General features: G+C 39.8%; 1 protein-coding gene across 4 annotated transcripts in view; it reads right to left on the minus strand.

Moving 5' to 3' along the window:
* Positions 1 to 12708: 12708 nt before the first annotated feature.
* ProRS-m (prolyl-tRNA synthetase 2-like protein, mitochondrial) overlaps positions 12709 to 22394 on the minus strand; it is a 72763-nt gene continuing 63077 nt past the window's right edge. For 2 of the 4 annotated variants that reach the window (XM_076198948.1, XM_076198950.1), the window contains one exon: positions 12712 to 13049. In XM_076198948.1, coding sequence (XP_076055063.1) covers positions 12762 to 13049 — 288 coding nt within the window. In that variant the 3' untranslated portion in view covers positions 12712 to 12761. Of the gene's footprint in view, positions 13050 to 22394 lie in introns of all 4 variants that reach the window. The other 2 variants (XM_076198949.1, XM_076198951.1) reach the window with 2 other exon arrangements.

Below are 22394 nucleotides of genomic sequence, written 5' to 3' on the forward strand. Positions count from 1 at the left end.
TCGAAAACAGAGAGTTGTTTTAAATGGAAAAACTTCTAGATGGAAAGATGTTACAAGTGGAGTTCCTTAGGGTTCCGTTCTTGGGCCACTTCTGTTCATGGTATATATATAAATTATATAGACCATGGACTAAAATCTACTGTTTCCAAATTTGCTGATGATACAAAACGGTGCGGAATGGCAAATGTGTGGTAAGTGCTAAACACGCAGTGGTGACACTTACCACAGTGGTGATCCCGGAGTGACAGTGCCCAAGTGGCCCTAATACCCAGTGCTCCATACCTAAGTGATTTAGGGTCATACACATTACGTGGTTTAGTGCCTATGCGTATTCATAAACTGGCACTTACCACAAATGAATATGCTGTTTCCGTATGGTCACCGAATCTCATTGAAGACATTGACAGACTGAAAAAAGTACAACGGCGAGCCACAAAACTGATTCCAAATATCAAAAATAAATCATACGAAAATAGACTAAAATATATGAATCTGTTTTCCCTAAAAAAGCGTAGACTCAGAGGTGACTTGATACAGGTCTTTAAAATTCTAAAGGGAATTGACATCAAAAGTGACAAAATTTTCACATTGAATGAGAATCAGACAAGAAACAATGGTCTCAAACTGTCTGGAAATAGATTAAATTTGGAAGTGGGTACAAACAATTTCCCCAACCGTGTAGTTAATGAATGGAATAAACTTTCTGCAGAGGTAGTGCAATGTAGTTCAGTTCGAAGCTTTAAGAATCATTTAGATAAACACCTAAGCAAGATGCTGTATTGATTAAAATTTATTTTATATTATTTGTTTTTGTTTGTTATCATTTGTCTGTTTGATTCTCATTTATTATTAGTTATATGTCAATTTATTATTATTTACTATTTACCTGTTTGTTTATTATTTAACTATACCTATGCGTTTATTTATGTATTTTATTTGTTATTTACATTATTATAGTTTTTATTTATTCATTTATCATTATTATGCTTTTTTTCGCATCCGACCCTAGATATGGACCAAAAGGTCTCCTGTCGGCATGCTCCGCCTTTGTAATCCTTTGCCGTCTCGAGCTGTAATAAGTGAAACTTCGAACTAGTAAAGGCTCAGTCCTCACATAGTGTTTATTTCGATAGACATTTTTTCAGTGCATAAATATATATATATATATATTATAATAAGAAAAAAGATAAATAAAAAAGTAGTTGGAAGGGAATGTGATTTCCACAATGTTTTACAATGAAGTGGATTATCTTACATAGTTGAAGAAACTGATTAAGGTTAAATAATAATAAAATATTTGAAATGACATTTAGGAATTAATCAGTATATTTTCACATATAATTGCAACTTTAGTGCAATATGGTATAATGTTTTTTTTTTCTTTTTGGAGAATTATTGTGTTTAAGTAATGGTGTATTTCGAATATTATGGACTTTTCCTCGTAATTCTGAAATTGTATTTATATTTCTTTTTCATAAGTATGGATGAATAATTTTGTAAACAAAGAGTTGGCTTGACTTCAATAATATATATATATATATATATATATATATATATATATATATATATATATATATATATATATATATATATGTATGTATATATTGTAACTCTGGGTCCCAGAGATACATTTTTATCAACCACAATGCACTTTAATTCTAAGCCATCTAGGCGCATGCAGAAATTGTAACGTGGTACGCCCGAGGACTCGAACCTATGCGGCGAGAACGTTACCAGTGCCGAGTGACTGGACCAATACAGGTCTAGTCACTTGGCACTGGTAACGTTCTCGCCGCATAGGTTCGAGTCCTCGGGCGTACCACATTACAATTTCTGCATGCTCCTAGATGGCTTAGAATTAAAGTGCATTGTGGTTGATATATATATATATATATATATATATATATATATATATATATATATATATAAGAATTTCATATATATATTATATATATTTATATATATACATATTTATTTATATATATATATATATATATATATATATATATATATATTTAGCAGTAATTCACAAGGCACACGTGAAAATAATATGCAGAAAAAACCACTGGGAAATAAGAAGCTTAGTTCGAACGTTTTCGTCTATTTAAGACATTATCAAGGAATACACAGTTACAGAGACAAAGGTGGATATATATACATAAAGTAGAAGACAAGCTAGGAACATGGGAAGGACACACAAGATGCTTCGCAATCAGGTAGAGCCGATGTTTACATATACGGACGTTTGGTCCATGACGTTACGTCACCCCGGCTTAGTAGCACTTGGAGAAGTTCTTGATAAAATTGTAAGAACTTCTCCAAGTGCTACTAAGCCGGGGTGACGTAACGTCATGGACCAAACGTCCGTATATGTAAACATCGGCTCTACCTGCTTGTGAAGCATCTTGTGTGTCCTTCCCATGTTCCTAGCTTGTCTTCTACTTTATGTATATATATCCACCTTTGTCTCTGTAACTGTGTATTCCTTGATAATGTCTTAATAGACGAAAACGTTCGGACTAAGCTTCTTATTTCCCAGTGGTTTTTTCTGCATATATATATATATGTATATATATATATATATATTCATATATATATATACATTATATATATATATACACATTTTATATATATATATGTATATACATATATGTAAATATATACATATATATATATATATATATATATATATATATCGTCTTCTGCTTAGTTGATTTAAAGCTTATGTAACGCAAAACCAGTAGGTTCTGGAACACTGTATGACATAGTCGATTTTTGTGCATATAATTAAAATTAAATTGCTATGCCGAATTTTATAATTGTTCGAAACTGAATTGATTATTTATTATTATCCTCATAATCAGTTAATGGTAGCATACGCTGGAGGACAGCCACCCTCCTATTCCAGACAACTCTCAGCTGGTTTGATCGACTTATCCTGACAATGAGTTCTGTAGGCGTCCCTTCGGATCCTCTAGGAGTCTAGAGTACTCTTTTGGAGACAACCCTGCAAATGGGATCATCATCAGGGAAACGTGTCACATGCCCATATAGCCGGAGTTGACGTTCACGAATTATACTGGTAAAAGGTTTAGACTGAGTCTCATGTAGCAATCTGTGGTTTGATATACATAGTCATTCCAGCAATACCCCGTTATTTTTCCAAAGGCACTTGGCACCAAAGACATCGAGACGCTTCTTAATGTCAGCATCCATGTCTCAAAGTCGTACAGGAAAACAGGGAGCATGGCATAATATATATATTTTTAATTTGATGAGAGTATGATGTTTGTAAAGCTGAAGCTCACCATAGGTTTTACTTCACGAATTGCAGCGTATGCTCCCACCAAGATGTGTGAATTTGAAGAGATGTTCTATGACAAGCTTTTATTTATTACTATAATCTGAATAAATTTTCTTGCGAGTTTTAGTTTCTTTTCAAACAAGTATTTTTATTGCCTGTGTACTTCTTAGACGGCGTATTATTAGACTCCTCTTGAATGTCATGGAAGCATACAATTTCAATAAAATCACATCAAATCAGCCATCCTGAGTCCACTGCTGAACAAAGGCCTCCTTCATAGCATTCCATAAATCACAAGACTGTGCTATCCTCTGCCACGTCACTCCTGCAAACTTCTTGATCTCGTCTCTCCACCTTTTGTCTGGTCTCCCTCTTCCATGCTTCCTATCTCGCGGCCTCCACTCAGTAACACACTTGCTCCATCGCTCATCAGTCGTTCGCACCAGCTTACCTGCCCAATTCCACTTCCTCTTTTTTACTGTCTCTATAATATCTTTCACTCTAGTCTGCTCTCTCACCCAACTTACTCTCTTTCGGTCTCTCAGTGTTATTCCCATCATTGATCTCTCCATTCTCCTCTGTGCAGTCCTCAGCTTTGTTTCCATCACCCTCATCAGCTTCCATGTCTCACACCCGTAAATTATTGCTGGTAGAATGCATTGATTGTAAACTTTACACTTCAAACATAAAGGTAGAGAGCCTCTCAGGATTTTATTATACTTACCAAACATTGCGTCTTTTTATTTCATTATCATGATCTTTTCTTTCTTTTTTTAGGAATGAAATGAAATGGGTGGGAGTGATTTATATGCCTTTTTCTTTTTGGCTAACTCACCGTGTAAGGGGGAAAAAGCCTTTGGTATATGTATGTATGTATCATGGTCTTTCGTTACTTTCACCATCTGGCCTAAATGATTATACTCTTCAACTTCCTCAAGACTCTCATCATCAATTACAATCTCTTTGCTTTGAACTTCAGAGTTGAACATTACTTTGGTTTTACTCTTATTCATTTTCTAAACCTACTTTGACACTTTCCTTGTTTAGATCGCTCAGCATATCTTGCAAGTCTTCTGCTCTTTCTGAAATAAGAATGTCATCTGCAAATCTTATGTGGTTTAAATATTCGCCATTAATCTTTAAACCTCTCTTTTCCCAACTCAACCTTCTGAAAATATCTTCTAAACAAGCTGTAAATAGTTTGAGTGAAATTGTATCGCCTTGCCTTACTCCATTCTCGATCTTGATCTTTTCTGTATCTTTATGTAGTCGAACTATAGCGGTACCTTTCGCATAAATATTTTCTAAAACTCTTACGATCTGTTCGTTTGTACCCTGTTTGCGTAGCGAGTTTAGTATTGCTATTTGTTCGACTGAGTCAAAGGCCTTCTCATAATCTACAAAAGCTAAACACAGAGGTATATTATATTCTGTCGTTTTCTCGATTAGTTGGTTTATTTCCTGCAAATGGTCTAGAGTTGAATATCCGCTTCTAAAGCCTGCCTGTTCTCTCAGTTGGTTTCCATCTAAAACTTGACTTAGTCTACTTGTAAGGATCTTGGAGAATACTTTATATACGTTTGATAGCAAGCTAATCGGTCGATAGTTACTAAGGTCCTTCTAGTCTCCTTTTTTATGAAGCAAAATCACTATAGCATTGCACCACGCATCAGGAACGCTTTCTTGACGTAAGCACTGGATGTACAACTCAGCTAATTTAATGTAAACTATTTCACCTGCGTCTTTCAACAGATCTATTGATATACCGTCTTCCCCTGGTGCTTTTCCACGTTTCATAGTTTTTAGAGCAAATTCTACTTCTTCCTTTGTAACCTCTGGTACAGTACTAACGTCTACAAATGAATTTACTGACTCAACTACGGTCTTCGTCAAATAAAGCTCATGGTAAAATTCTTCTACTCTTTTTAACATTTTGTCTTTACATTTAATTATTTCTCCATTTCTATCTTTCAAACATATCATTTACTGTCTTCCTAAAGCATGTCTGTGCTCAGTCACTTTAATACTTTTACCTTTCCGAATAGTTTCCTCTATTTCATCCATGTTTCTTTTTCTTTTTTCTAATCTCTGTCTTTTGTTGATAAGCTTGTTTAGTTCTACTTTTTTCTATTTCGTCTCTACTGTTTTTAATCTGCATGGTCCTTCTTCTTTTAATTAGGTAATTTGTTGCTTTGGAGTATTTCTTTTCTCTAATGTTTTTTGTACTTCCTACTTTCTCTGCTGATTCCTTAATGATATTCACTAAATTCAAATTAATATCTTCCATGCTGTCCTCGTTAGTTCTTAGAGCTTCGAATCTATTTTTAATTTCTAACTGAAATTTCTTATTATTATCCTTAACCTTTGCAAGGCTTATTTTCTTTCTAAGACTAGTTTACTTCTCTTGGCTCTGAAATTGAATTTAGCTGTGCAACCTACCATTCTATGGTCATTACCTATGTTAACTTAATTTATTACTGTAACATTGCTAATGCTTTTGCTCTCATCTCCTAATATGAAGTCTATTTCAATCTTTGTTGTTCCATTTGGACTTCTCCACGTCCATTTACGACCTACACTCTTTTGGAAGAAAGTGTTCATTATCCTCATATTGTAGTTCTCAGCAAAGTTTACTAACATCTCGCCTCTGTCATTTCTTTCACCTACTCCAAACTTCCCAATGCATGTCTCATCTCCCATCTTCTTCCCTACTTTAGCATTAAAGTCTCCTATTACCAAAGTGTACTTACTTTTTTTTTATCCATTACTTGACTTAAATCATCATAGAAGGACTCAATTTCCTCGTCTGAACTCTATGAAGTTGGTGCATAAACCTGAACTATTTTTAGGGTGTACCTTTTACACAGACTAATCACAATTCAAGTTACCCTTTCCGATAAACTACTGAATTTGACTACGTTACCTGCAGCCTCTCGATTGATAAAAAATCCTACTCTACTAAATCTTTCTTTGTCCTTACCTCTATAGTAGAACAGGTGGTGACAGTCTTGTAATTGTATTTCCGTTCTTCGGACTTCGCTCAGTCCTATGATGTCCCACTTGATGTTGTCTAGTTCTTCCATTAAACTCTCCAGTCTGGGGTCTTCTGAGAGACTTCTTACGTTGTAAGTATAGATCTTCATTTATTTCATGTTGTTTAATGTCCAAGACTTGGATCTGCTTGGACAGTGCTTACTCACATTCGGTGGCACACTGCCCGTAAGCACACGAGGCAATGCAGTTGGACCTTTAGGAGACGATGATCCAACAGGTACGCCCGGATTTGTTTTGATTGTGCTATTCATATTCATATTGGCTATGAAGGGGAGTTGGCAGTAATCTGACCTTGCCAACTGGTTTCTGGCGAGATATTTCTCTGATGTCACCTTATTCATTATATTCGGTGAAGCCCTATATCTATAGGGTGCCCAATGGTCCACGCCGTCATTATGACAGTACCCCATATATCTGCGAGGAATTTCCCTGTTTGCCATCAGGGACGTGCCAGTTAGCAGTGGGTCCTGCGACTGTGTGTTTGAGCAGCTCTCTGTCTGATCTATTCTACAAAACCTGTTCGATATGGGTGACCCTGCAGAGATTTCCTCTCTATCGACATAGCTTTTGTAATTATTAAGATTCTCAAGCCTATCCACCATGTCAAGGTGTCAACTCTCGGATAGAAGCCGTCCTAAAATTCAGACGCGTTTTGGGCATACTGTAAAAACACACCACACCAAGGTTACTGCTACGTATTGGGTGTCACAATTTTTGAATATTATTGTGACACCCGGCTCGCTGTCTCCCCTTCCCATTTTCTTTCGTCCGATTTCTCCCCGTTTCGGTCATTCATTCCCTATACTCTGGGGAATTACCAGAGTCCTTAAGACTTCTAGTAGCTACTTCCTGTCCTTTCTCCTTCTCCTTATCCTCATCAACTGTCGTGCCATTTTGACAATCAATTACAGTGCCTTAACGAAGTGAGAGACTTCTAATTATTTAGAGACCCCCCCCCCTTTAGATTCAAGTGTTCTCACACGTCCGAGGCCAACGGTTTCCGCACCCAAGCACAAAGCGACCTTGTTCCAGCTTCGTGCGAAAACACCCCCCCCCTGCGCGCTGCCACATATTTGTTTTAACGTAGGCAATTAGAATAATTAGGATCGTATCTAACACGCTCGTGAATAGTGTCTACCTCAAGGAACAATTGGAACTGTGTCATCTTCCACATGAACATTATTCGTAGTACCCTTCAACACTAGTGGCGGGAACGTAGAAGTATTGGCAACGTTGCTGCTAGCTGGCGGGCATTTTTGACCTCACATGCCGCGGGACAGAGGTCAGTCTTCACATCGGGTTCAACAAGGGAGGTCGGACCGCTCATTCTCGGAAGTCCAATCGTGTCCTTTCCTCCCTCATGTGACTATTAAGGATTTTCATCCTTAAGTGACGATCGAGTATCAAGTGACATCAAACAAGTGATTTGGGTACAGACCCCTCCCGCCAGAACTCTACAAAGTGCAGTACGATTGACCAAGAATACGTCGGTGAAGTGTCGCTTACAAAGCCCATCTCAGCGCCCGTCCTTAACCATCAAGCTACGAAGTCGGTCAGTTTCCCGCTCCGATCAACACGAAAACCGTCGCCCCCCGCCCCCACCAGAAGCGGAGCCGCGCCGGTCGTAACTCAGCAGGAGACCGCGCCAATTGAAGACGTCTCCACACGCAAGACACACAAGTTAAGGTGTTTTAGTATAAGTTATAGCTAGGAATCGCGCGCAGGGAATAGTTAGGATGTATGTGAAATCCAGTTAATTGTTAACTCACATTGTTAATGATAAGTAGTATAATTCTAGTGTCTAATTATAGAATTAATTAATCCATTAAAACTCACATTAGGAGTTCTGGGTTTCATTAGCCTAGGACGGTTCACTTAATGAGTTGCCCCATCACTCCCCCCTCTTTGATTTACATTCACGCTCGCTCTGGAAGAAGAGCGAGTGGTCCCGGATGGTGATACAAATCTCCTGGACTTCGGTTCCCCAACTGCAGCTATCCTCCTCCTCCCTTCATCACTCACTTAAGGTACGTATTACCCACACCCCCTCATCCATCACCTCCTTCCACTGTCCAGGAAATTCGTGTCATTGGGTTCGCAAGCACATAAGTTTAATCAGATTTACTTAGATCGTTGACAATTGGACGTCATTATTAGCGGGTGGCATGTGTGGCAATTGGGGACCATCAGATCTGGTTGGCAGTTAGTAGACATTATTGGCAAATAGACGGTAACACCATTAGCCGTACCACCCCAGTTAGATTAGATTTTGTTGGCTTGTGTCCTAATTAATTTGTATCCCCCGAGTACCAGGGAATCTGGTGACTATCAATAATTAGAATGACTGGAGTGAGAGGGATTCAAAGAAGTTCTCCCACTGTCCATGGTAAATGGCACAACAAGTAGACAAAAATAAGACTAGCTAAAACTTTATGCTCTTTAACTTGTTCGCATTATTGTCTGTTATATGGGCTAATTAGAAGTCAAGGCATTGCCATAATAAGGACACTAAAGGAGTTTTGGTTTCAATAAGGCTTCTCCTCTCCCTATCTCTTCATATGCGGTACATTATGGAGATATTGATTCAAGAGCCATTGCTCTTCTTTCAGAATTCCCCGTACTTACCGCACCCCGACAACTATCTGATCCTCAAACACTAGAAGGTACTATTCATCATCATATTGATACAAGTGATTCTTCCCCCATATCCTTTAAAAGGCCATTGGCAGGTGAGAAGGTCAAGGTGGCAAAGGATGAATTTCAATTTTTGCTTAATGCAGGGATCATACGACGTTCCAACTCACCTTGGGCGTCCCCACTTCATTTGGTTCCCAAGAAAGAACCACATTCCTGGAGACCTTGAGGAGATTACTGAGGTCTAAACAATGTAACTGTAAATGACAAATATTCCATACCACACTTGTGCTCTTTCACCATGTCACTTAAGAATAAGGTTATATTCACTAAGTTAGACTTACAACGTGCATATCTGCATATTCCTGTAGCTGAACAAGACATTCCTATGACTGCGATATGCACGCCCTTTGGTTTATTTGAATTCTTGTACATGCCCTTTGGGTTGAAAAATGCCGGGGCCTCATTTCAGCGTTTCATAGATACTCTCTTAGCTAACGTAAACAACACGTTTAATCTCGTTGATGTACTGATTGCTAGCAAGACCCTTGAAGAACATATTTCTGATGTTCAAACTGTTCTTTCCATTTTGACTCAGCATCACATGCGACTTTCTTTCGACAAATATCAATTCTTCAAGTCAAACCTTACCTTTCTCGGTTACGAGATTAGCTCAAAAGGGACTAAGCCACCTAAAGACCATACCCCGGCCATTTCCGATTTCCCTTTGCCCCAGACTTCACAGGCTTTGCACCGTTTCATGGGTATGATCAATTTCTTTCGGCCCATGATTCCTAACTTTGCAACTGTATCTTATTCCCTTACTAAGCTTCTTAAACAAAATCCTTCTTCAAAGTGTCTCACTTGGACTGACGCAGTAAAGGACTCCTTCAATAATTTGAAGCAAGCCTTACTGGACTGTCCAACCTTAGCTTACCCTTCCCTAATGTCCGACAACGACACCATTAATACCCCTACTCCGCTTACAACCCACCGTAGCCACTTCAACGACAGCAGCAGCAGCAGCAGCAGCAGGAGGCACTTGTTCATCCACGCATTCCACGACTTCCGCCGCCGTCGCTGTTCGACCCCCACCATTCGATGAAGCATCGCCGACAAGATGGTTTTTGTTGCTAGAGGCGCAATTTGCACTAGCCATCATAACTGTCCCTCTTACGAAGTTCAACCACGCACTTGCGAACTTAACCATCCCAGTGCTCAACCAGCTCGACGACGATGTCATTACCTCCGGCGACTACGACCACTTGAAGAAGGCGCTGATCGACGTCCTTACCAGGTCTCCGCCGGAACTCTTCGATGCCTTGATCCACCAGAACAACATCATGTACTACAAGCCAACGACCTTCCTCCAAGGACTGCGCACCATAGGGAAGCAACTCGGTGTCGGCGATGACTTCATCTGTCTGAAGTTTCTAGGTGCAGTGCCAAGTGACATCTGACTATTACTTGTAACACACGCCGGCTCCCTAGATGAATTGGCTCGCGTTACTGATACACTCATGGGCCATGGCCACGGAAACAAAGGGATAAGTGCGTCATCAGTGAACAAGCCTGTGCCAAGGGCTCCGCAGAATGATGGTGTGCCAGTGTTTCGTAGTGGTAACCCCACTACACGTGGTTCCGCGTATACTACCTCTTCACTCGGATTAACTCAATTTTAAAATGACCAAAGGTAACGAGTGTGCAGTTACCACCTCTTCTACGGCAACAGTGCTAGAACTTGCAAAACGTGGTGCATCTTATCTTCAAAGTGTGACAACGTTTTGCCCAGCTCGTGCCCCAATTCATGCCCTAACTCACGTCCCCCGTCACCAGGCCCTCAGCTTAACTACTTGATTCGCCTCCTCTTCCTCTTTTAATTTCTTTCAATAACATCTTTTTATTACTTTCAAAATTTTCTGTCATACTCTTACCCCATTTCACATCTGTTCTCCTCTTTGCTTCCTTTACCTTATGCTTAACTTCCCTTGCCTTTACTTTGTACCTCTCATACTATTCCCTTGTCCTAATTTGTAGCCAATCTATGAAGGCTTGCTTCTTCTCTTCTACACCCTTCTTTGCTTCCTCATCCCACCACTTACCCTTCCTTCTATTTCCGCCCACCCTCCTTGTTCCACACACCATCTTTGCACACCTTATGACTCCCTCCTTCAACCATCCCCATTCCTCCTCCACTCCTAGTTCTACTCTATCCTTCACTCCTCTCTCAGCTTCTTATACTCCTCCTTTTCTTTCTCATTTAAGCAGTTCACTCTAAGTACCTCCCTACCTTCTGCCCTTTTCCTTTTTCTCCACTCTCAATTTACCTTCCAGCAGAAAATGATCTAATATTCCCCCTCTCTCTCTCCTTAGAACATGTACATCCTTAACTCTTCCTACCATACTCCTGGTCACCACTATATAGTCCATTAACGCTCTATCTGCCACCCTTCCATCCACCACCCTCTCCCATGTGTACTTATGCTTGACTTTCTTCCTAAACACTGTATTTGCTATCATCAACTCTCTTTCAAGACACATCTCCACCATCAATTCACTACGATTTTTACATGGAACTCCATACTTCCCAATCACTCTGTCTATTGTTCTGTTTCCCACCCTAGCATTAAGGTCTTCCAATACAACTACATTGACATTTCTCCCTAATCCCTCTATGCACTCATTTAAATCTATCCAAAAAGTTTCACTTTCCTCTGCGCTCTTCTCACTACCAGGCCCATACGCACTTACAAAAACCCACATCTCCCTTCCCAGCTTCACCTTCATCCACATCAACCTTGAAGAAACCTCCTTCCACTCCACTACACGCTTACCTATCTCTTCACTTACTAGTATAGCCACCCATTCTCTCCCTTGTCCTCTCTTCACTCCTGAGAACCTCCTAACTACACTCCCAAACTCACACTCGTCCCTCCCTTTCATTTTAGTTTCAATCAAAGCCAGCACATCCATCTTTCTTCTCACAAACATACTGCTTATCTCTTCCCTTTTACTATCATCCGTACCACATCCATGCACACTAAAAGACCCAAACCTTAGGGTACTGGTTGGAGAACTCCCAGACACTCTTATGCCTTTACTTTTTTTAGAAATGTCCCCTTTGGGACTACAGGTAGCACGACTCCTAATCCCATCCCCTGTCCCATTTTTTGTTGCCTCTTATGACTCAAGTGGGAAGACTTGGTGGTAGCATTCTTTTTCCCCACCACAAGGTAGGTGAAAAAAGGAAATGAATATTCAGAGAAATGGTATAGGACAGTAACAAGGTGGTTGGGGACAGCATAACGGAGGGACAGTCATAGTATAAAAGTGTCATAATTTCTCTATGAACAGAGTTTTCCTCTATCACAGACAAAATGATGTGTGGCTCTGGTCCATAGGGGTGCCCCATATAGACCCTCGAGTATCAACTGCATGCTACTTTGCCACAATAACATGCAGCCAATACCCCAGACAGGGTATAGATATGAATATATTGTTCATTTTTACTTTATTTTTTATTTTTTGTGCCATGATGCCAAATAAATGGTTCCTTTGCCTGCCATTTGTCAGATATAAAAGTAATCTTGAAAATCAGACACCCAGGATCACAAGTAACTACCACTATAAATGTGTAGGATTATAAGAAACTATTGTTATAGACATGTACTTAACATAAACCCAATATGGAGAACCCAGTTCCCAGGATATAAGAAAAAAAAAATATATTTTTCTTTTCTGTACAATTTAATTATTCTGCAACAGAAAATTATAAACAATGCTTCTTTACAAAGTTTAGAGTTTCCAACTGAGTAAGTACTTGTACTTCTTCTTTATCATTGTCTATGACTTCAAACTGTGGGACTGCTTCACATGCTTTCTTTCCAACAATTACCACAAATGGATAACCAGTATTTTTGGCCTCTAATACTCTCTTGCCAATTGTTAAGGTTGACCGATCATCCACAATGATGTCATCTCCTAAACCGAGGTTTTGACTCAGAACTGAAGCAAGGCTATCTTGCCATGATACTGCTGCCCATTCCTTGCTGCCTTTCTGTACAAAAATAAAGCTCTTTTTATAAAACAGCACAAAATGCACATGGTAGAGACAACATGAACACTAACTGAAATGGGTGTTGCATTCATAAGAAATGGTTTTAGAAGTGGAACTAAAATAACAATGATCATTCAAAACATTGTCACTATTGTATCCTTTTTCTGGCCTTTTGAATTAAGCTCTACTTCCTGGAGAAGCTACTTCCTACGTTACAACTAATAAATAGTACCTCTTGGGATTAACTTCCAATAGGAAAATTGATGTCTAGTTGTGAGATAGCAAATGAATGACCGACAGTAGACTCAGCTCATAAAGGCATGTCTTACATTCATCACTACATTTCAAAACACACTGCACATAACATTTTCTATTCTTATTTCTGAAAATCTAATAGATCCTTAACAGTTAACCTGAGGGCAATATTCACAGGCTCCACCCCTTCTCCAAACCCTAATTTCTCTTTCTCACTGAAATCCAGTTGTCTGGGCATACAGATAGTAATCTGCATTGTTTCCTCTTACATTGTCTCTTTTAATTTCAGATCTAAAATAGAAGAACTTTACCAAGAGTTTTACTTGTCAAAGACCGTAGTTGAGTTAGTAAATTCATCTGTAGACGTTAGTAGTGTACCAGAGATTACAAAGTAGAATTTGCTCTAAAAAATATGAAATGGGGAAAAGCACCTTGGAAAACCCAGAATACATCAAGCAAGCATTCCTGAATCCTGGTGTAATGCTATAGTGATTTTACTTCATAAAAAAGGAGACCTGAAGGACCTTAACCACCGACTGTTTAGCTTGCTATCATATGTATATAAAGTATTCTCTAAGATCCTTAAAAACAGACTAAGTCAAGTTTTAGATGGAAACCAACCAAGAGAACAGGCAGGCTTTAGAAGCAGATATTCGATTCTAAATCACTTGCAGGCAATGAACCAACTAATTGAGAGAATGACAGAATACAATATACCTCTTTGTTTAGCTTTTTTTTGTAGATTATGAGAAGGCCTTTAACTCGGCAGGATAGCAATATTAACTTGCTACGCAAGCAGGGTAAAAATGAACAGATTGTGTGTTCTAGAGAAGATTTATGTGAAAGGTACTGCTATAATTCAACTACATAAAGATACAGAAAAGATCAAGATCAAGACAGGAGTATGGCAAGGTGATACAATTTCACCCAAATTATTTACAGCTTGCTTGGAAGAGATTTTCAAAAGGTTGAGTTGGGAAGAGAAAGGTTTGAATATTTGAATGACCTAAGATTTACAGATGACATTATTCTTATTTCAGAAAGAGCAGAAAACTTGCAAGATATGCAGAGTGATCTGAACAAGAAAAGTCTCAAAGTAGGTTTAAAAATAAGAGTAAAACCAAAGTAATGTTCAACATGAAAGTTCAAAGTAGAGATTATAATTGATGGTGAGAGTTTTCAAGTTGAAGAATATAACTATTTAGGCCAGATGGTGAAAGTGACCAAAGATCATGATAATGAAATAAAAAGATGTATTACAACTGGTTGGTAAGTGTTTGGTAAGTATAATAAAATCCTTAGAGGCTCTCTACTTCTATATGTGAAATGTAAAGTTTCAATGCATACCTGTCTGGTATTTGCAAGGCATTTTCTTTGCCTGGGTGGCCTGCAATGGGGCTATTGTGTACCATTAGGAGGGTTCTTCGAATCAGTGAGTTTGGGATAACTGTTTGGGTTGGGGTTGTAGTGCCTCTTTTAAGAATTCCATCCTTTAGATGTAATTCTTGTAGGGGTATGGGGGGGAAGAGTTGGTGGCACCCATTTCTAGGTGGAGGATTACCTATGACTAACCTGGGTCTTTTCTCTGTTCTCGGAGTTTCTGGGGGGAAATGCAATTCGTGGTTGGGACTGTTGCAATTAGTGGGTTTCAGCTAAGTGTGTCTGCTATGACATTTGCCTTTCCTTTTATGTAGGTAATTTTTGGGTTGAATTCTAAAATGGTTATATGCCATCTTGCTATCTTACCTTGTAAGGTTTTTCCTTTGAAAAATTCTGTTAAAGGTTGGTGGTCTGTCATGACTGTGATTTTGTGACCCAGAATGAGTTCCCGGAAATGTTTTAGAGCCCAGACTACTGCTAGAGCTTCTAAGGGAGTGGTGGAGTAGTTACGCTCTGCAGGGTTCAGTACGTGACTTGCGTATGCTATCACTCTAAGTTTCCCATTTGAGTCTATTTGTTGTAGGACTGCACCTATCCCAAGGGTGGATGCATCCATGAACAGAAAGAATTCCTTTGTAAAGTTTGGGAAGGTGACTGTGGGTGCTCTGTATAGTGCTGTCTGTATTTTCTGGAAGCACTCTTGTTCTTCAGAGTCCCATTTGAAAGATACATTCTTACATGTAAATTTGGTAAGTGGGGTAGCTAGATCAGCAAATTTTCTGATAAAATGTCTATAATAGGCAACTATGCCAACAAAAGAACGGAGTTGATTCTCGTCCTTTGGGGTGAGGAATTCAGCAGTGGCTCTGATTTTGTCTGGGTTTGTGTGGATTCCATCTTTGTTTACTGTATGGCCATGAAAGGTGATTTCCTTTTTTAGGAATGAGCACTTGTTAAGTTGGATTTTGAGGCCAGCTTCTTTGATGGTTCATAAGACCCCAAGGGTGTCAAGGTGGTCTCCTACAGTATGAGAGAATATTATTAGGTTGTCCAGATAGACGAAAAGTGATTTACCTAGTTTGTCTTTGAAAAGGCTATTTGTAATTCTTTGTAATGTGCTAGGGGCATTCTTTAGTCCAAAGGCCATTTGATTAAATTCTAAATGACCTTTGTCAGTACTGAAGGATGTGACTTCTTTTGACTCTTCCTCTAGCTCAATCTGCCAGAAGGCAGATTTGAGGTCTAGGGTTGAGAAAACCTTGTTTCCTTGGCCCAGTGATTGGAGAACATCTGCCATGACAAGCATAGGCATATGGTCTGGGGTGGTGTTAGTGTTTACTTTATGCGGAAATCTATGACTGGTCTAAAGCATCCATCCTTTTTAGGAACTAGGAAAAGTGGGGAGTTCCAAGGGGATTGAGAGTGTCTGATGACACCTTGTTCCAGCATCTTGTCTATGTTTTGTGTTACCAGTTCTTTTTTGCTCTGAGGAATTCTGTAGGTGGGAGGGGTGTGGGGTATTATGTGTATATGGTGTTTAACCAAAGAAGTCTTCCCTAATGGTTTATTGTTTAAGGCAATTGCCTCACGATTGGATTGAAGGATGTTCCTAAGATTGGTTCTGACTTGCTGGAAATCCATAACTGGGATATCTTCGAGGGGGATTGGAGTGGGGTTTGGTTTGGTGGTGATGGTGTTCATTGGAGTGGTGTGTGTTTCCTGAATGGGGTTTATATATAATTTGGCTGTTCCTATTTGTGTGTGTTTGTTTAGCTTAACTGGGGTATGTGAGATGTTCTCTGATTATTGCCTCTTTGTTCTAACTGTATCCCAAACAGCAGGCATATGGAGATTTTTTCTCCTACAGGTATCAGGAGACACAATTATATCTTGGCCTGGAAGTGCATCAGGTATGATTGTTGAGATAATCATACTTTCCCCTGGGGGGATTGTAAGTTTGCCTTTGGTGAGAATTTGTGTGTTGAGAAAGGGGGGAAGTGGGTGGTGTGGTGTTGTCTGACTTGGCATGTGTGTGTGGGTGGGGAAAGGTGTCGTAATGTTGGTGGTATTGCCTGATGTCGAGTCAGGGATTTGCGGAGGCATCCTGTGTTCTGGTGAGGTCAGCAGATGCTGAGTTGAGCAAGCTTGGTTGCAGGCAGGATGTTGTAACACTCCAGTAGGGTGATGTAGAGGGTAGTGGTGGATACTGAGGGTGTTCACCTGGGCGCCTAGAAGCATTGGGATAGGTGAGGGGGGGGATTTCTATGTCACCTAGCTTGAGCATAACAGGGTTTGTATATACAGTATAGTGATTTTGTGATTGCCTAAAATTCCAATCCTAAAATGCCATCACATTCAAGGGTCCAGTTTTTTACTCCATAGAAGGTAGTGGGTGGGAATAGGACATAAGAACATAAGAATAAAGGAGACTGTAAAAGACCATAAGGCCTACACTAGGCAGCTCCGTATCCATCACCACCTGTCATCCCCATCCATAAAGTTGTCTAATAGTTTTTTAGGTTATTAACAATGATTAGGGTGGGGGGTTACAGTTGAGGTGAAGTTTAGGTGCATATCACTTATCATGGTTCCTGTAAGGTGTGGTCTGTCTGTAGGGTAAGAGTCACTTAATTATGTACATATGGATTGTGAAAGTATGTTTATTTTTATGCCTGTATCTATTAGGAATGTACATGGGACATTTCCTATTGTGTCCATGAAACATAGGGCTTCTGGTTCATCTATGGGTGATGTTATGGTTTTTTCTTGTGGGAGGCTTGTATGGATTCCCCCAACTGTCTGTTTTGATTCCTGTTGAAGGTTGCGGGGCATTCCTATTGGGGGTTGTTGGGCTGTGGTCGCAATGTTGGGTTTTGGGCTTGGCACTCATTGTTGGAGTGGGAGTATGTGTTATGGACTGAACATGGTTTGTTCTGGTTGTGATGGATAGGTTTGGGGGATAGATTGGCGGTTCTGTTGGTGGCAGTCTCTATCTGAATGGCTATAGGATTTATGTAAAGTATAGTAAGTATGACTTTGGTTGTTTGGTGATCTTTGGGGTCTTGTTTGATTATTTCCCATGCTAGCTGACTGGGTGTAGGATCATTGGGCTTTGTATTCAGCGTCTGAATGGGATGCTGTGTTATGCCACAGTGTACCATCCACAAGGAAATGGACTAGTAGAGAGAACAAACAGAAAAATCCTCGAAATCCTCTGCCCCCTGCAAGAATGCCTTTGCAATACATGGGAAGATTGGCTCCCACAAGCACAGGCCAGCATAAATGGCTCTATAAATTCAGCAACGAAGAACTCCCCCACTTTGTATTCTTTGGCCAACCCTTCCGTATGCCTTATGACATATTGGAATACCCCACTCCCCCCTTTACACCATAGAAGATTACGCAAAATGTGTAGAACTCGCAATGCACTTGATCCACAAAGAAGTAAAAAAGAACCTCGTACAAGAAAAACAAAAAGCAAAAACCAAACAACATAAATACTTTCAATCCTTGTCTCTCACCCCAGGTGATGTTGTCATGCTTAAATACCACAACAGATCTAACAAACCTAAACGAAAGTTCTTATGCCCCCTAGTAGTAGCAGAAACACTAAGCAATAGCAACTACCACCTTATTGACCTGTCAGACGACACCCTCATCACAGCACATGAAGAAAAACTGAAACCAATCAAATCAACATTCAACATAAAGTCCATCCTAGACAGACACGGTTTCCTACCAAACCAACCTCCACCCACAACCACGAATCCTCAACCCCCCACCTTTCACATGACACTACGCTCCAAGCTCTAACTCCCTACACCAATCCAGATTCTCTCCCCTTAGATGGCAGGACATCATGCTCACCTGAGTGGGAAGTGATCACGATCCATATCCATCAAACCTTTCCCCAACTATATAATTTCTCTTCACATCCTTCAGGATCATGTTTACCTGGCAGAATTATACTCAAATCATACTCATAACAAGAAGAAGAAGAGGGGAAAAAAAAAAAAAAAAAAAAAAAAAAAAAAAAAAAAAAATCCAGAGATAAAATACCTAACCACGCTCCCCAACTTCCAGGACATATCACTCACTGCTCCATTAACACACTGAAAGACAACATATTGCTGCATGCCAGACCCCCTGATATCCACCCTTCTGAATCCTTTCTCCCACGAAAAGACAGAGTCCACTTGGCCAGACTGCGGTGCGGCCACCACCAAGCACTTCTAAGCTACCAGAAGAGGCTGGATGACCGCATTGTGAACAGCTGTCCAGGATGTAACACTTCACCCCATACCATACAACACATAATGGAAGACTGCATTATACACAATCATGCACGCAAACAACACAACATACACTCTATAAAGGATTTGTGGGAAAACCCAGTTTCAGCTTGGGGAGACAGGACTGCTCGGACAGACACTCTAGGTAACGACAACAACAACAACTTCCAGGACACTCCTACCTCTCATCCTTATATGCCTCATTGCAGCCCTCTCCGGCACTAACCAACCAAGGATGATTCCAGGAGCAATAGTTGCTCCTGCAGGCCAGGTAATGGTCATCAGAGACACAATCACAGTAAAAATGGAGTTCGACATTGTGAAACTACACTAAGACCTAGAGTCAATATGTAAACTTATGAATACAATATCAGATCACTTCCATACCACCTTCAAACACCCCAGTCCCAAGACTCTTCAAAATCAAGAGACATGTTCTACTTAATCTCTGACAAACTCAACACACTACTCCTCCAACTCTCCACAATTGAATGGAGTGACATGATATCAAATCATAACTCATAACTCCACCATGCCTCCTTCAGACACAATAGAGGACTCATGAATTTCATGATAAAATATATAAGATAGTTGATTACTCAAAGAAGGAAAGGTACCTCAAGATTGGAAAAATGCAAATATTGTACCAATTTATAAAGGAGGGGACACGGGAAATCCAACTAACTATAGACTGGTCTCCCTTACATGCACAATAGCAAAAATATGTGAAAAAGTTATCAACAGTAGATGGATTAAACATCTGGAAGAATATAATGTATTGAATCCAAAACAATTTGGATTTAGACACAGAAGATCATATGCCACCAACTTGATTTGCTTTTACTTGAGACTAATGGAAATAATGCAAGAAAGGGACTGATGGAAAGATTGTGCTTTCCTGGATCTACAAAATGCATTTGATAAAGTACCACACAAAAAGCTACTAAGAAAAATTGAAACAATAGGTGGTGTACAAGGAAATTGATTGGAATGGATGGAAGATTTCTTGAACTGGAGAAAAATGAGGGTGGTACTTAGAGACAAAAAATTGACCTGGGAAGAAATGATAAATGGAGTCCCACAAGGTTCTGTATTGCCTCAGATAATGTTTGCCATATATACAAATGACATGGATGAAGGTGTGGAATGTTATATTAATTCTTCTACAGATAATACATAAGTACTAAAGAAAGTACAGAGGAAGACTGTGAATCACTACAGAAAGACCTGGATAAAGTCTGGGAATAATGGAGTCAAAAGTGGGAAATGAGCTCCATCAAGAAATGTAGTATAATGAAGCTTGGAAAAAGTAAAAACAGTGCCAACAGCACTGTACAGGGCAGAGACATGGAACATAAGAGAGGAAGAGAGAAGGAGTTTGAATGTCTTTGAGATGAAATGTCTGAGAAGTATGATAGGGGTTACTAGGATAGAGTAAAAAATGAGGAAGTGAGAAGGAGAACAAGGGTGGAAAGGGAGCTGGGAGATAGGGTTGATGAAAGAGTATTAGGATGGTTTGGACACATGGAAAGAATGAGTGAAGAAAGATTAGTAAAAGAGGTGTGGAAGGCAGAGGTGGAAGGAGTGAATATGAGGGGGCATCCTAGGATGAGATAGATGGATGGGGTGAAAGGGGCATTACAAAAGAGAGGAATGTCTGTGGAGGAAGGATGGGAGAGGACAGAAGATAGGGGTGAATGGAGAAGGGTTGTGTATGGATGATGCTGTGATGCATGAGGGGAAGTGGGTGGGGGTGGGGGGTGAGGAAGTATGTATGAGAAAATATTTGACGCAGCCCAAAGGGATTTCTCTACGTCTTCTCCTTTTCTGCATGAGGGGACGGAGAGGGGGGGTCGCCAAATTTATGAAGCAGACTTGCTGTGGATGTGCTGTGTCTTGCAACACTGCTTCTGACCCAGGGCAGTGGACAGGATGCAGGGATGACCCGTCATCCAGGAGGTGTCAAGATAAGAGGGTGGGAGGAGGGTGGAGGGGAGTAGAATATGTAGGGAATGGAATGGGTGGGAGTGGTTTCTATGCCTTATGCCTTTTTCTTTTTTGCTACCCCCCGTGTAAGGGGGAAAAAGCCTTTGATATATGTATGTAAAAACAGAACAGCAGGGCAACATAAAATTGGTACAAATAAAAAAAAAAAAAAAAAAAGTTAGCATGGAAAGGGACCTAGGAGTAATTATCAGCAAAGACATGTCATCAGACAAGCATACAAAACAAAATAGTCAGAGAAACCTTCAATTTACTAAGATCAATGAAAGTGGCCTTTGACTACTTGGATGAGGAAATGGTAAAGAATGTATTAGTTACACTGATAAGATCAAGACTGGAGTATGCTGCAACACTATAGACATCCAGTACTAAAAAGAATATAATGAAATTAGAAAGAATTCAAAGAGTAACAACAAAGATGGCACCAACACTCTCTAAATTGACTTACAAACACTATCCAAACTGGAACTACCAACCCTGGAACAAAGAAGAGAAAGAGGAGATCTTCTAACCATTTACAGAATTATGAAAGAGATGGAAGTCCTTGACAGAGATGATTTATTAAAGAGATATAAGAGACAAGAGGGCATGAAAAGAAACTAAAAAAGGATAGTTATAGAAGAGATCTGAAAAAGAATATTTTCCCACACAGAGTGGTGGATGTGTGGAACAAATTGGATGAGGCAACAGTGTGTACAAAAATTATACTAGAATGGAAGAACAAACTTGATGCTGAAAGGTACAAAGATGGGTCACTATGAGCATAGCTCTCTTCTAATAAAATACAATTAGGTAAACACATTCAAACTCATCTCTTATGTTCCATGTTGCTGCCCCATACAATGCTGTTGGCAGAATCACTCATTCATACACTCCTCTTAGCATTCATTCTCAAATGTCTATTTCTCATTACACTTTTTAATTGCCCAAGGTATTTACTTGCTTCTCTCAATTTACATTCTACCTCTATCTCCACTCCTCCCTTTCTCACCAGATTTGCCCCCAAGTATCTAAAGCTATCCACTTCCTCCAGTCTCTCTTCCTTAATACTCACCTCCAATTTGCTACCACATTCTCCCCTTGTACATCTCATCACCTTATTTTTATCCACATTTATCTTCAACTTTCTTCTTTTGCATACCTTCCCAAACTCCATCACTAACTTCCTTAATCCCTCCTCTGATCCACAAGCACAGTGTCGTCAGCAAACAACTGGCTTATCTCCCATTTTATTCCATTTTCTTTAACTATCTCCAATCCTTGGCCCATTACTCTTGCATTTACCTCTTACACCACCCCATCCATGATAAATTGAACAACCAAGGCAACAAAATGCATCCCTGGCAAAGTCCCACCTTTACCTCAGACTACTCACTCTCTCCATTTCTAACACAGGCTCTGATATTCTCATAAA

Source organism: Oratosquilla oratoria, chromosome 15, assembly GCF_046742065.1.
Source record: "Oratosquilla oratoria isolate Oo_2021 chromosome 15, ASM4674206v1, whole genome shotgun sequence".
Lineage (NCBI taxonomy): Eukaryota > Metazoa > Arthropoda > Malacostraca > Stomatopoda > Squillidae > Oratosquilla > Oratosquilla oratoria.